Genomic DNA, 14,155 nt, shown 5'->3' on the forward strand with positions numbered 1-14,155 from the left:
ATTTGAAATGTTTCTATGAGATACCCTCTCATTCTTCTATACTCCAATGAATAGAGTCCAGGAGCCTCTAAACACTCCTCACATGTTAGCCCTTGCTTTCCTGGAATTATCCTGGTAAATCTTCTCCGTGCTCTCTCCAACATCAGCCCATCCCTTCGTCCGCCTATTCCACCGTGGATTGTTCTTTGTCAGGGACCTCACCCTTGACCTTATTGCCATGGGTGATCCTCCAGGAGCATCGCTCCGGATGGCATCGCTCCTGGGATCACAGGACCACACAGCTTCTCCACCACGACAAGGTGACAATCCATCCGGGGGTGGGGGTGTGTGTATATAGATTAAAAAAAAACTAATATATATTATTTGTTCTGCATGGTATCATTTTTCTGTGTGTTGAGTCTGGTTGTGTTTTGCACCGAGGACTGGAGAACACTGTTTCGCTGGGTTGTACTTGTACAATCGGATGACGATAAACCTTAACGAGGACTCCAAATGGCAGGAAGGAGTGAAGCTTCTTACCGGTATTATCCAAAATGCTGCACGGGGATACTTGGGCCTGGATCTCCGGCTGGCAAGTAGAGAAAAGCTTCAGCACAATAAGTTCGCTGGCCGTCCCGTCAATCAGGTGCACCCAACGGTAAACGGAAAACTCATCCCCGTGTTCTGGAAGAAGAATCTGATTAATTGCATACACAGAGGACAAATGTGATGTTTAGCAGAGCTTCAGATGTTAGTCTAAATGTCCAATGCCATTAAGGATAGAAACCATCTGCTCCTTAGGATCTGTGTTTCGTCCTGCCAATATTTTCAATACTCTTGATTTGATTCCCATCCTTTTACTCAGTATTTGCTTTGACTGCTAGGCCAGCTCTTCCTCTGCTGTATTAACATTGTAAGTAATCATTCAACATGTCCAACTGGTTCTTTGATTCACACAGCAAAATCTCTTCAAGCTATCTACTATATATACTCGTGTAATCGCTGAATATTTTTGGACTAATTGTTTGAGTTAAATTTGGGGGCAGGATTCAACTTTTATATGGGTCATACTTTCGACTGTGGTAAGTTCCTGCATTGTTCAAGGTGTTGGGAACTCGGATGGCCAGGAGCAGGTGGTAAGTCCGCGTTCAGGGCACCGGGAGATCAGGTGGCCAAGTAAGGGTTTGCTGGTGCGAGCTCAGATGGACGGGCGGCTTAAGCAAGGGTTCGTGGTTAGGGCATCAGACGGCCAGGCAGCTGACGCGAGGGTTCCTGGTGGGAGCTTCGGGAACCCCAGTGGTATTTGTGGGTGGCCTCAGTCTGGCTGTGCCAACATGGCAGCCAAGGCAAAGATCCGTGGTCAGAGCATCAGAAGCGCGAATGGGTGGGCAGTCAGGGCGTCAGGAGCTCGAATGGGTGGGTGGTCGGGGCCAATAAAAAGGCCGGGGGGGTCAACATTTACACAGGTCATACGAAAACACGCAACTGTTGGGCCTAAAAAAAAGGGAGGTGGGGTCAACTATTACACAGATCCAACCATTATACTAGAATATACGGTAATTCTGTTCTTTCTCTGTAATATTTCTTTTCCCCCTGATATTCATTGAATTCCCTTTTGAATTGTGATCTTGGAATGAATCAATGAGGCGATGGACGTGCTGAATGATTATTTGCCCTACATTCCCTGCCCCAGGTCACTGATGATAATTTATTACATTTAAACATACAGCTCAGTGACAGTACCTTCCGGCCTGCGAGCCTGTGCCGCTCCATTACACCCAATTGGCCTACAACCCCTGGTACATTTTGAAGGATGGGAGGAAAATGGAGCCTCCAGAGGAAACCCACGTAGATATGGAGAGAACTTACAAATTCCTTACAGATGGCGCTGGATTTGAACCTGCGACACTGGTGCTGTAATGGTAATAACTGAGGGCCAAGATCCCTCAGTTATTCCTCTTGCTTATGAAGGACCCTTTTACGCAGGCCTTTTGTTTTCTCTGTGAGAGCCATTTCTTAATGAGACAAAGCAGATCGACAGACTCTGCCTATAAAGGAAGGGGATGTGTCAGCGTACAGGAGGGAGGTTGAAAACTTGGCTGAATGGTGCACCAACAACAGCCGCGCACTCAGTGTCACCAAAACTAAGGAGCTGATTGTTGACTTCAGGAAAGGAAAACCAGAGGTGGACGACCCAGTGATTATTGGGGAATCAGAGAGGGAGAGGGGAAGCACATTTATGTTCTTGGGAGTCACTATCTCAGAGGATCTTTCCTGGACTCAACACACTAACTGCATTGAGAAGAAAGCTTGTTAGCGCCTCTACTTCCTCAGGAGTTTGCGGAGGTTTGGTATGACACCAGAAACCCTGGCAAATTTCTACAGAGGTGCGGTGGAAAGTGTGCTGACTGGCATCACGGTCTGGTATAGGGAACACCAATACCCCTCCAAAAGGTAGTGGACACAGCCCAGGACATCACAAACAAAACCCTCCCCACTATTGAGTATATCTACGGGGAACACTGCCATTCGGAGAGCAGCGCCAATCATCAAAGACCCCCACCACCCAGCGCATGCTCTGTTCTCGCTGCTGCCATCAGGAAAGAGGACTTGGTGCCACAAGTCTTGCACCCACCAGGTTCAGGAACAGCTGCTCCCCCTCCACCATCAGACTCTTCAATGACAAACTCAATCAGGGACTCATTTAAGGGCTCTTACTTGTGCACTTTATTGATTTTCTTTTTGTATTCATTGCATTGCACAATCATTTCTGTTCACAGTTCTTTGTTTACATGTTCACGCTATGTACAGTTTTGTTTTTGCACTACCAATTCTATCCCACTGCCAAAAGATTCCAGAATAATCAATGAACCAAAGACACTGCCTTACTTTTCATGCACTATTTTAATTTTTTTTAAGTAATGTTGTAAGATGGTTATATTAACATTTGCACTCGGACGGTGTTGCAAAACACCGAATTTCATGACTTGTCCATGACAATAAATTCTGATTCTGTACTCCTGACAATAAATCGGAAGTCTAAATATTATCCAAGGTCTCAATGAATGGATTCTTCTGTTCCTCTCATAAAGTTCCTCTGGAATCTGCTTCCAATTCCCTTCAGGCAGTTCACTCCAGATCATAACAACTCACTACATGAAAAACGTAACCTTATCTCCTTCCCGTGACTTTCCTCCAATTAACTCAAAATCTGCATCTCAGAGATGCCTGCGATGTGGGGAGTGTCACGTCTCTGGCAGAAGTGACAAGTGGCAACGAGTGAGGTATGGTGATGGAGAGGCATCTTGTCAGGGGTCAAGAAACGAGATACAGGAAATAACGGGTGGCTGCAAGTGAGGTACAGGGAGTAGGTAATTGGAAGGAGTATGGTACAGGAGGGAAACCATAGCAGGCTGGGGTAATACAGGTGGTCCCCTATTTACGACCTATGCAACTTACGACCATTCGTACATATAACTGAAAAAAGATACTGTATAAATTAAAAAAAAAAAAAAATATATATGTAAATATAAAAATGACACATCAGGTCCCGGGGATCCAGGGGCTGTTTATTTTGACGGACCAACATGCATGGGCTGGGAAGATGCCACCTCGAAGGCGGTGGCGGACCCGGGTTTGAAGTGGGGGAGATGAGCACAGGCCAGGTGCCAGCATGGTAGACTATACGTCTTTCCAGTGCCAGCAGGCTGGGCTGTGGACATGTACCATGGCTCCAGTTTAAGGACGTGTCGGCCCGGAATAACACGCTTGCATCCATTTCGCGATCCGATCGGTCGATCAGAACAGAACTCAGACGTGTTGTCAGGGGACCATCTGTACAGGGAGCAAGAGGTGCCTGAGAAGAAGGTACAGAGAATGATGGGCGAGTTGGAGTGAGACTGTGGTAGAGAGTGACGTGCCTGAGTCTGAAGTGGAGGGAATGACACTGTCTGGAAGTGTGGCACAGACAGTGGCTGTCACTGAGAATAAAAACAGAGCACACAGATAGAAGGTATAGGAAGTGGCAAGTACGTGAAAGTGTGGCACAGGGTAACAGGTATCATGTACTGGGAGGAAGTGGCTGGAAGAATTAGAGTCCATACCTTTGATCCGTATGCGCTCCAGTCTACCCACAAATGTAACAAGGCCAATAACATCGCATTGTTCTCCAGGCCGAAGCTTTGACAATTCCTTCCTGTTCCAACAAACAGGATCCAGTTACAAACCTATTTTAAAGTTTAAGAACTCATAACGTTGTGAATAAAGGATTGTCTGGTTTACCATTTCTTGAAACTTGCTCTCCCCACATCCCCCTCACCTGTACGCCACAGAAAATTTACAGAAGCCAATCCACCTGCCTGTCTTTGGTGTTTTGGGAGGAAACAGTGGCGCCTGGAAGGAAGTCTTGCAAATTCTACACAGACACAGATCTAGGGATTGAATGGTGGGGCAGAGAGCTTTTGGCATACTGGCCTTCATAAATCAGACTATTGAGCATAGGAGATGGGAATGTTGTGGGGAGGTTGTAGAAGACATTGATGAGGCCAAATTTGGGGTATTTACATGCAGAGATTTACTCTCGGATGTTTGCTGAAACCTCAGGAACTGAGATACGGGGAAAGATTGAGCAGGTGAGCACTTTATTCCCTGGAACATAGAAGAATGAGGGGAGATTCAAGCAGACAGAGGTATACAAATTATGAGGCAGATGGACAGAGTAAATATAGATAATCTTTTTCCACTGAGGGTGGGTGAGATACAAACCAGAGGACATGGGTTAAGGGTGAAAAGGGAAAAGTTTAGGGGGAGCTTCTTCACACAGAGAGGGGTGGTGGTGTGGAACGAGCAGCCAGCTGAAGTGGTGAGAGCAGACTCAATTTTAACATTTAAGGAAAAAACTGGGCAGGTGCATGGATGGGAGGGCTATGGACTGGGTGCAGGTCAGTGGGACAATGGAGACTAATAGTTTAGGACAGACTAGAAGGGCACGCTTTCTGTGCTGTGATGTTCTATGATGGCCTGAATAGCTTATTTCTGCAATGATTGAACCCAGTTCTCTAGAGCAGTGAGACAGTAGCTCTACTCACGGTTCCACAGTGCCACCCAACCAATCACCCCCCACCCTCCACCTCAACCCACGCCATTCCTGGCTGCACCCATGGTTCATCCTCCTCATGAGTTTCCAGCAAGCCAGGGCCATCACCCTCACGACACTGCAGTTGCATCAATGAGTGTTGCAAATTCATCTTTTAGGTTTATTGTGGAAGTACAGCAACTACCCCCTTCCCCCACCGATGGAAATCGAGGAAGGACAACGTGCATACCAAAAGGTAAAATTGGAGCTACCTGGTGGCAAAATTGTATTGCAATGGTGGCAGCCACCTCTCTTCACTCACGGATCCGACACTGACCACGGTAATTTCAGCCTCTGGGTTCTGGGGGTTTAAATTTAGTTCTGCAAAGTATACCAGTTAAAAAGCAACTATCAAAACACGGTAACCTCTTTTTCTCTCTTTTTATATTTTTTATTTTAATTTTTAAATTTAGGCAAACAGCACAGCCCACAAGCCTGTGCCACCCAATTGACCTATAAACCTCGTACGTTTTTTTTGAACGGTGGGAGCAAACTGGGGTCACTCCTACACAGACACGAGGTAAACATCTAAACTCCTTACAGACAGTGTGGGTTTCGAACCACTGGCACGGTAACAGCATTGCACTAACCGTGCCGCCACTTATAATAAATTCAATTATACTGGACTGCAAATTTTGTTTCTTGAAAAAGAAATTGGGGATTTTGATAAAAAACTCCAAGCTGAACACAAAAGAAAATTTAAATTTGCTGTATCACATAGGGAGTTGGAGAAACATTAAATTAACTTTCATTGAATTAAGCGCATTTAATTACGAGTACCTGAGCCAAGCTCTCAGATTGACTGCACATGTGGTATAATAAATGTGAGGAGCCCAGGGTTTGTCTTGGTCACCAATTTTACAATCGAAGTAGAGCTCACAGGCTTTCTTAATTAGTGTAGTCGTGCTGCGTCTTCGAGCCTTAAGCGTACACTCACCACAAATGTAACAGAATGTATCGCAGCTGTTGCAACATTGATGAGATATTGAATCTTCTTGGACAATAAATGCCACTGTATGCTATTGCCTGAAGAAAACGTGCATCAACATACATTAAATCTATATCAATGTTATGCACAGCATCTGTATATGTGAGCTGCTTTTATAGCCTGTCTGCATCTATCCTGACTGCGCATGCCCAGGTCTAAAGCAACATTTGCCTAGCACCTGCATGGGGCATGCTTGGACTGACCAAGATAGCTTGCAATATATGAGTAAACTTAAAAATTGACAGGAAATCACAAAAATAGGTTATAGTTTTAAAAATGGCATATGTTAAGGTGAGTTTTGTGATCAGCAGCCCAAAATCCATAAAATACACCCCAAAATTGTTCAGGAAGCAAGACCTTCATTGTTCACTGTTATGAGCCATTTCTACTAAAAATAAAACCATATAACAATTTACAGTACGGAAACAGGCCATATCGGCCCTTCTAGTCCACAATGATTTATGTGAAACTCCACTAGTTCCACCTACCCAATCCCTGCCCATAACCCTCCAACTCCCTCTCATCCATGTACTCATCTAACCTCCTCTTAAATGACAGAACTGACCCTGCCGCCACTTCTTCTTCTGGAAGATAGAAAAGCAAAATACAACAGAAAATGCTGGAAACACCCAGTAAGTCAGGTAGAATCTGTGGGCTGACATTCACTTCCCATGTACGTTGACCAACGTACAGGTCAGCAACTTCTGTTTTTATTTTCCACGACAAGGAAATTGAGACCAACTGTTGGAACAAGTAGAGCATTAATCAGTATTCAGCTTGTGCTCTCTCTGATAGGATACCGTAAAGGAAGTTTTACCCACTTAGGCATAAACCTTCCCTAGGAGTGTGTGACGGGAGCTTTTCCCAATGATGGGCGCGGCACGGTTGACGTAGCGGTTAGCGCAACTCCTTTCCAGCGTCAGAGATTGGGATCAAGGCTTCAAATCCCGCTCTGTCTGTAAGGAGCTGTCTGGTGTCCCCATGTCTGTGCGAGTTTTCCCCAGGTGCTCCAGTTTCCTCCCACCATTCAAAATGTATCGGGTGTCTCGGTTAATTGGGTGTAAATTGGGCCACACAGGCTCGTGGGCCAAAATGGCCTGTCACCATGCTGTATGTCTAAATTTATATATAAGAAACATGTAGTCTCTGTGTAGTTAGGAGGTAGCTCTAATCAGTGCTGCATGTGTTACAGTGGTGGGATATCCAAAGGTACTAACTCAGATCTCATGACTGCCATCTTCTTAAAGGGCCAACAACACACAGACATTCACTGAATCATCTTGCTGCATCAGTTCAGTACCTAAGGCTGGCTCCTTTGTAGCGCTGGCATCTTGTCCCATCCGCATGGCATAACATTCCTTCACAACATAGTTCTGCAGTCGGATCACCATCCCTGGCTCCAGATATCGGTACCATTCTATTCATAGGGAGTTCCACAGCACTAGAGTAACTATGCCCGATTTATCCGCCGCTATGAATTTGGCATGTGGGTAGAAACCAGGAACAAGCTCAAGTTAAAGGTACTACAAAGAATGTAGAGGACTTCAGATAACACCCTCCAATCTTCCCACCTCCTCCCTTGAGAGTTTCAGTTAGAATTTTGGTTTGGTTTCAGTTAGTTTTTTGTTCTCAGATGCAAAATGCACTGTTATGTTAATGTCCTCTGGATCAAGGAGGCAAAAGGGACTTTCAGCCCGAGAGAAGGCAGGCATCTATTGACTAAAAGATCACAACGAACAGAATTTAACAGGCCGAAGTCAAGCTGTTGGTAAAGACCAAAGATCAAAGTTCAAAGTTCAGATTTATGGTCAGAGTCCCCTGGGTTGGGGACACCAATACCCTTGAGCAGAAAGCCTTCCAAAAGGTGGCTCTCCAACTCCTCAGGATATCACAGGTAAGTCCCTCCCCACCATTGAGAACATCTAGGGGGAATGCTGCCGTCGGAGAGCAGTAGCGATCATCAAGGATCCCACACCACTCAGCACTCACTGCTGCCATCAGGAAAGAAGTCTTGGTGCCACAAGACTCACACCACCAGGTTCAAGAACAGCTGCTCCCCCTCCACCATCAGACTCCTCAACGGCAAACTTAACCAGGGACTCATTTAGGGACTCTCATGCACTTTATTTTCCCTCTCTATATTGCACTATTGGATCAAGCATCTGGAGGGAGAGGGCGAGGATGCAGAAGTAGAGAACAGAGTGACCATGAACTAGCTTGTAGATGAGGGCAAGGATCTTCAAATCACAATGAGGGCTTGCCAGTGGCTATACTTGGTTAGGAGTTTGAGGTGATTTGGTATGTCACTTGAGATTTAGACAGATTTACTGAGGAGAGCATTCTGACTGGTTGCACCACTGTGGTGTGGAGGTACCAATGCACAGGACAGGAAAAACAGAGTTCTGAACTCAACCAGTGCCATTATGGGTATCAGTCGTCAATCCGTCAAGGACATCAACTAGAGGCGGTGTCTAAATAATGCAGACTCTATCTATCATCAAGGACCCTCAGCACCCAGGCCATGCCCTCCTCTCACTCCCACCATTAGAAAAGAGGTACAGGAGCCTGAAGATGACCACGCAAGGACAGCTTCTTTCCCTTCTGCCATCAGATTTCTAAATGGACAATGAACCAAGACACTACCAAGCTTTATGTTCCTGTTAGGTTAAAAGGAGGGGCAAAAGGTTTGAGAGAGTCGTGGTTTTCAAGGAATATTGGAAACTTGGTTCGAAGAAAAAGGGAGGCATACATTAGATATAAGAAGCATGGAGTTAAGGGGATGTTTGAAAGATACATTGAATGTAAGAGGAATCTTAAGAGAGGAATTAGGAAAGCTAAAAGAAGGTACGAGGAAACTATGGCAAGCAGGGTGAAAACTAATCCAAAAGAGTTCTACAAATATGTTAATGGTAAAAGGAAAGCTAGGGACAAAATTGGTCCCTTAGAGAATCAGTGCGGAAAACTGTGTGTGGAGCCTAGAGAAATGGGGGAGATATTGAACAGTTTCTTTTCTTCGGTATTCACTAAGGAGAAGGATATTGGGAGATGTGAGATAAAAAAAGCAAATTGGATAAATATGGGGAATGTAGAGATTACAAAAGATGTAGTTTTAGGGCTTTTGAAGAATATAAAGGTGGATAAGTCTCCGGGACCAGACGGGATCTTCCCCAGGTCATTGAGAGAAGTGAAGGAGGAAATAGCAGAGGCTCTGGTGGTATTTTTCCAAATGTCATTAGATATGGGGATAGTGCCGGAGGATTGGCGCATTGCGCATGTGGTTCCGTTATTTAAAAAGGGTTCAAGGAGGAAGCCTGGCAACTATCGGCCTGTAAGTTTGACGTCTGTGTAGGTAAATTAATGGAGAAAATTCTTAGAGATAGTACTTATAAACATCTGGATAGACAGAGTCTGATCAGGAGCACTCAACATGGATTTTTGGGAGGAAGGTCATGTTTGACCAATCTGATTGAATTTTTTGAAGAGGTGACTAGGAATGTGGATGAGGGTAGCACAGTGGATGTTGTCTATATGGACTTCAGTAAGGCCTTCGATAAGGTACCACATGGAAGGTTAGTTAAGAAGGTGCAGTCTTTAGGTATAAATTTTGAGATAGTCAAATGGATTGAACATTGGCTGAAAGGGAGAGGCCAGAGAGTGGTAGTGGATAATTGTCTGTCAGGTTGGAGGCCGGTGACCAGTGGTGTGCCTCAAGGATCTGTATTGGGCCCATTGTTGTTCGTTATATACATTAATGATCTAGATGATGGGGTGGTGAATTGGATTAGTAAATATGCAGACGATACTAAGATAGGTGGAATAGTGGATAATGAAGAAGGTTTTCAAGGATTACAGAGGGATTTGGGCTGCTTAGAAAAGTGGGCTGAAAAATGGCAGATGGAATTTAATGCTGATAAGTGTGAGGTGCTTCATTTTGGTAAGAAGAATCAGAACAGGACATACGTGGTAAATGGGAGAGCATTGATGAATACATAAGAGCAGAAAGATTTAGGAGTAACGGTACATCGTTCCCTGAAGGTAGAAACTCACGTGAATAGGGTGGTGAAGAAGGCTTTTAGTATGCTGGCCTTTATCAATCATTGCATGGAATATAGGAGTTGGGAGGTGATGTTGAGACTGTATAAGACGTTGGTGCGGCCTAATTTGGAGTTCTGTGTGCAGTTCTGGTCGCCTAATTATAGGAAGGATATAAACAGAGTGGAGAGAGTGCAGAGAAGGTTTACCAGAATGTTACCTGGGTTTAAGCATCTAGAGTATAGGGAGAGATTGGACAGATTAGGTCTTTATTCTTTGGATCGTAGAAGGTTGAGAGGGGATTTGATAGAATTATTTAAGATTATGAAAGGGATAGACAGAGTGGATGTGGATAGACTATTTCCGTTAAGAGGAGGAAAGATTAAAACAAGAGGACATGAGTTAAGAATTAAGGGGCAGAGGTTTATAGGTAACATGAGGGGGAACTTCTTTACTCAGAGAGTGGTAGACGTGTGGAATGAGCTTCCGGGAGAAATAGTGGCGGCGGAGTCAATTGTATTATTTAAGAAAAGGTTGGACAGGTATATGGATGAGAAGAAGATGGAGGGTTATGGGCATTGTGCAGGGAGGTGGGACTAGAGAGGGGTGTTTGGTTCGGTGCGGACTAGAAGGGCCTAATGGCCTGTTTCCGTGCTGTAAATTGTTATGTTATGTTATGTTACTACCTCACTTTTTCTCTTATTTTGCACTAGTTCATTTAATTTAAAATAAACTTAACTTGTAGCAATTTTTGCACCTGCAATGCACAATAATGCTCTTCAGAGTGTAGAAGGATGAGAGGAGACTTAATGGGGGCCAAAAGGATTGTGAGAAGCATAGATAAGCCAGTGCCATCTTTACCAGGGCAGGAATTGCAAAGACTAGAGAAGATCTGCACAAAGCGAAGGGAGGAAAGTTTAGGGGAGACATCATGGTAAATTTCTTTTCCACGGAGAGTCATGGGTGCCTGGAATGCCTTGCCAGGGGTGGTGGTGGAAGCAAAAACATTTAAAAAACTCTTAGAAAGGCACAGAGATGAGAGAAAAATAGAGGGTTATGAGGTAGGAAGAGCTTTAGTAGTTTCTACGATAGGAATTGCAGGTGTATCCCGTTTTACAAAACTAGAACGTTCCCATGGAACCTTTCGTAAGTCGAAATGGCATAAAGTAAAGAAGTGATTATTATGGATTTGTATGGGAAATTTTTTTGAGTGTTCCCAGACCCCCCCAAAAAAAAAACAACCCACCAAATCATATCAAATAATGCATAAATCCTAAAATAACACTAACTTTCATTAAAACCTGGAATTATATACACAGTTTATAAATTAGAAATAAGGTATGTACAGTGAAATTAGGCTGAGTCTTCGGCAGTTGGGGTCATAGGAGGTACAGGAGATCGGGATGTAAGGAGAGAGAGGAAGAGGATCATCTATTGATCATCTCTTAAAAGATCCTCTTGTATCTCCCTCCACCACTGTTGCCAGCAATGCGTTCCATGCACCCACCACCCTCCAGGTAAAAAACCTACCTCTTATACCCACCTTATACGGACTCCCAAGCACGTTAAAGCTCCGTCCCCTTGAGTCAGCCATCTGGCCTCCACATGATCAATGCCTCTCATCATCTTGTGCACCACCATCAATTTGCCCCACATCCTCTTTCACACCAAGGAGAAAAGGCCAAGTTCACTCAACTTATCCTCACAAGACATGCTCTCCAACCCAGGGCGATTGGTGGGTTGCAAATGTTGTTCCCCTGTTCAAGAAAGGGTGTGGAGATAACCCAGGAGATCCTTGTAATTCTTCAGGGAAGGAGTTGCCTGGATCCGCACACAGCCTCTATAATGGCTCACTGTTTTTCCCATCTTTTTTTGTAAAAGCGAAAATCCTTTCGTAAAAGCAAAGACAGGTTTCTTAATAAAAATGACTTTCCATAAAGCAAGTGTAAAGCAGGTATACCTGGTCAGCACAACATGGGTGTGTATTGTGCTATCATTTTCTACGTTCCGTAACGCTGCCACAAAACAACGAATTACGTGACACATGTTCACGACAATAAATTTTGAAAATCGAATTTCCAGAAACCACAAAAGTGGCGAGTCAACCAGAAAGGAAAGAGTATGAGGTCGCATAACAGATTTCTGGACTACAGCCTCTCCCTGTCACCCAGCCTGCCATCACATTATTAGAGGACAGAAAGAACCTTTAGGTCCAAGTATCAAACGGCGCGTGAGGCTGTGAAGTCAAGAATCAACGGAAAACAATAACCATTTGGTACTTACTTGATATGGGCATTCTGCGTATCTGTCAGGCTGCCCAAAATGATAAAGTCGGCCCTTGCAAAGGATGCGGACGATCACGTGCAGCAGGCCTTTGCTCTTTTGTGAGATACATCCCTCCAGCTGTCTCAGAAAAATCCTTCCAGATTCTGTGAACATCCAACATAAGCGAGTTTGTGTTTCAGGTGGATAATTATTCGGCACCATCAACCCCCTCCCCCTCCTTGTTACTCTGCCCCTTCTCCGTCACACACCCAACAGGACTGATGCGACCTATTAAGGCAGTGCCAGGAAAGTGGGATCACTACTCCCACCCTCTCATTCCCCACTAATATACAGTTCTATTCTAAGAAACATATATGATTTATACATTAATTTTGAATCTGCTTCCATCAGGTAGTATGGTCAAAATTACAACAAATAAATAGACAACAGACTCGCCAAGGCAAATAGCGCCTTTGGAAGACTACACAAAAGAGTCTGGAAAAACAACCAACTGAAAAACCTCACAAAGATTAGCGTATACAGAGCCGTTGTCATACCCACACTCCTGTTCGGCTCTGAATCATGGGTCCTCTACCGGCATCACCTACGGCTCCTAGAAAGCTTCCACCAGTGTTGTCTCCGCTCCATCCTCAACATTCATTGGAGCGACTTCATCCCTAACATCGAAGTACTCGAGATGGCAGAGGCCGACAGCATAGAATCCATGCTGCTGAAGATCCAACTGCGCTGGGTAGGTCACGGCTCCAGAATGGAGGACCATCGCCTTCCCAAGATCGTGTTATATGGCGAGCTCTCCATTGGCCACTGTGACAGAGGTGCACCAAAGAAGAGGTTCAAGGACTGCCTAAAGAAATCTCTTGGTGCCTGCCACATTGACCACCGCCAGTGGGCTGATATCGCCTCAAACCGTGCATCTTGGCGCCTCACAGTTCAGCGGGCAGCAACCTCCTTTGAAGAAGACCGCAGAGCCCACCTCACTGACAAAAGACAAAGGAGGAAAAACCCAACACCTAACCCCAACCAACCAATTTTCCCTTGCAACCGCTGCAACCGTGTCTGCCTGTCCCACATCGGACTTGTCAGCCACAAATGAGCCTGCAGCTGGCGTGGACATTACCCATCCATAAATCTTCGTCCCCGAAGCCAAGCCAAAGAAAAACAACAAATTAAGTAGATTCTACTTTTTTTATAATGATCTTGTATCTTAGAACACAGAAATCTATAGCACAGTACAAGGCCTTCGGCCCACAGTGCTGTGCTGACCTAATAATCTACTTTAACTACTGCCTAGTTTCCATACTACATATCCTTCCATTTTCCTAAGTTCCATGTACCTGTTTGATCATCTCTTAAAAGATCCTCTTGTTTCTCCTTCCACCACTGTTGCCAGCAATGCGTTCCATGCACCTACCACCCTCCAGGTAAAAAACCTACCTCTTATACCCGCCTTATACAGACTCCCAAGCACGTTAAAGCTCTGTCCCCTTGCATCAGCCATCTGGCCTCCACATGATCAATGCCTCTCATCATCTTGCGCACCACCATCAATTGCCCCACATCCTCTTTCGCACCAAGGAGAAAAGGCCAAGTTCACTCAACTTATCCTCACAAGACATGCTCTCCAACCCAGGGTGATTGGTGGGTTGCAAATGTTGTTCCCCTGTTCAAGAAAAGGTATGGAGATAACCCAGGAGATCCTTGTAATTTTCCTCTGCATCCATCTAAAGGATCCACAT

At 44.8% G+C, this 14,155-nt stretch overlaps 1 protein-coding gene across 1 annotated transcript in view; it reads right to left on the reverse strand.

Moving 5' to 3' along the window:
• Window positions 1-13,917, reverse strand: part of LOC138753058 (RPA-related protein RADX-like) — a 34,095-nt gene extending 20,178 nt beyond the window's left edge. Inside the window, 6 exon segments of the mRNA XM_069915650.1 lie at window positions 520-663; window positions 4,083-4,174; window positions 5,326-5,434; window positions 7,402-7,609; window positions 12,417-12,562; window positions 13,854-13,917. Coding sequence (XP_069771751.1) covers window positions 520-663; window positions 4,083-4,174; window positions 5,326-5,434; window positions 7,402-7,609; window positions 12,417-12,562; window positions 13,854-13,917 — 763 coding nt within the window.
• Between the last annotated feature and the right edge of the window lie 238 nt (window positions 13,918-14,155).

The sequence above is a fragment of the Narcine bancroftii genome, chromosome 2 (genome assembly GCF_036971445.1).
Source record: "Narcine bancroftii isolate sNarBan1 chromosome 2, sNarBan1.hap1, whole genome shotgun sequence".
NCBI classification, from domain to species: domain Eukaryota; kingdom Metazoa; phylum Chordata; class Chondrichthyes; order Torpediniformes; family Narcinidae; genus Narcine; species Narcine bancroftii.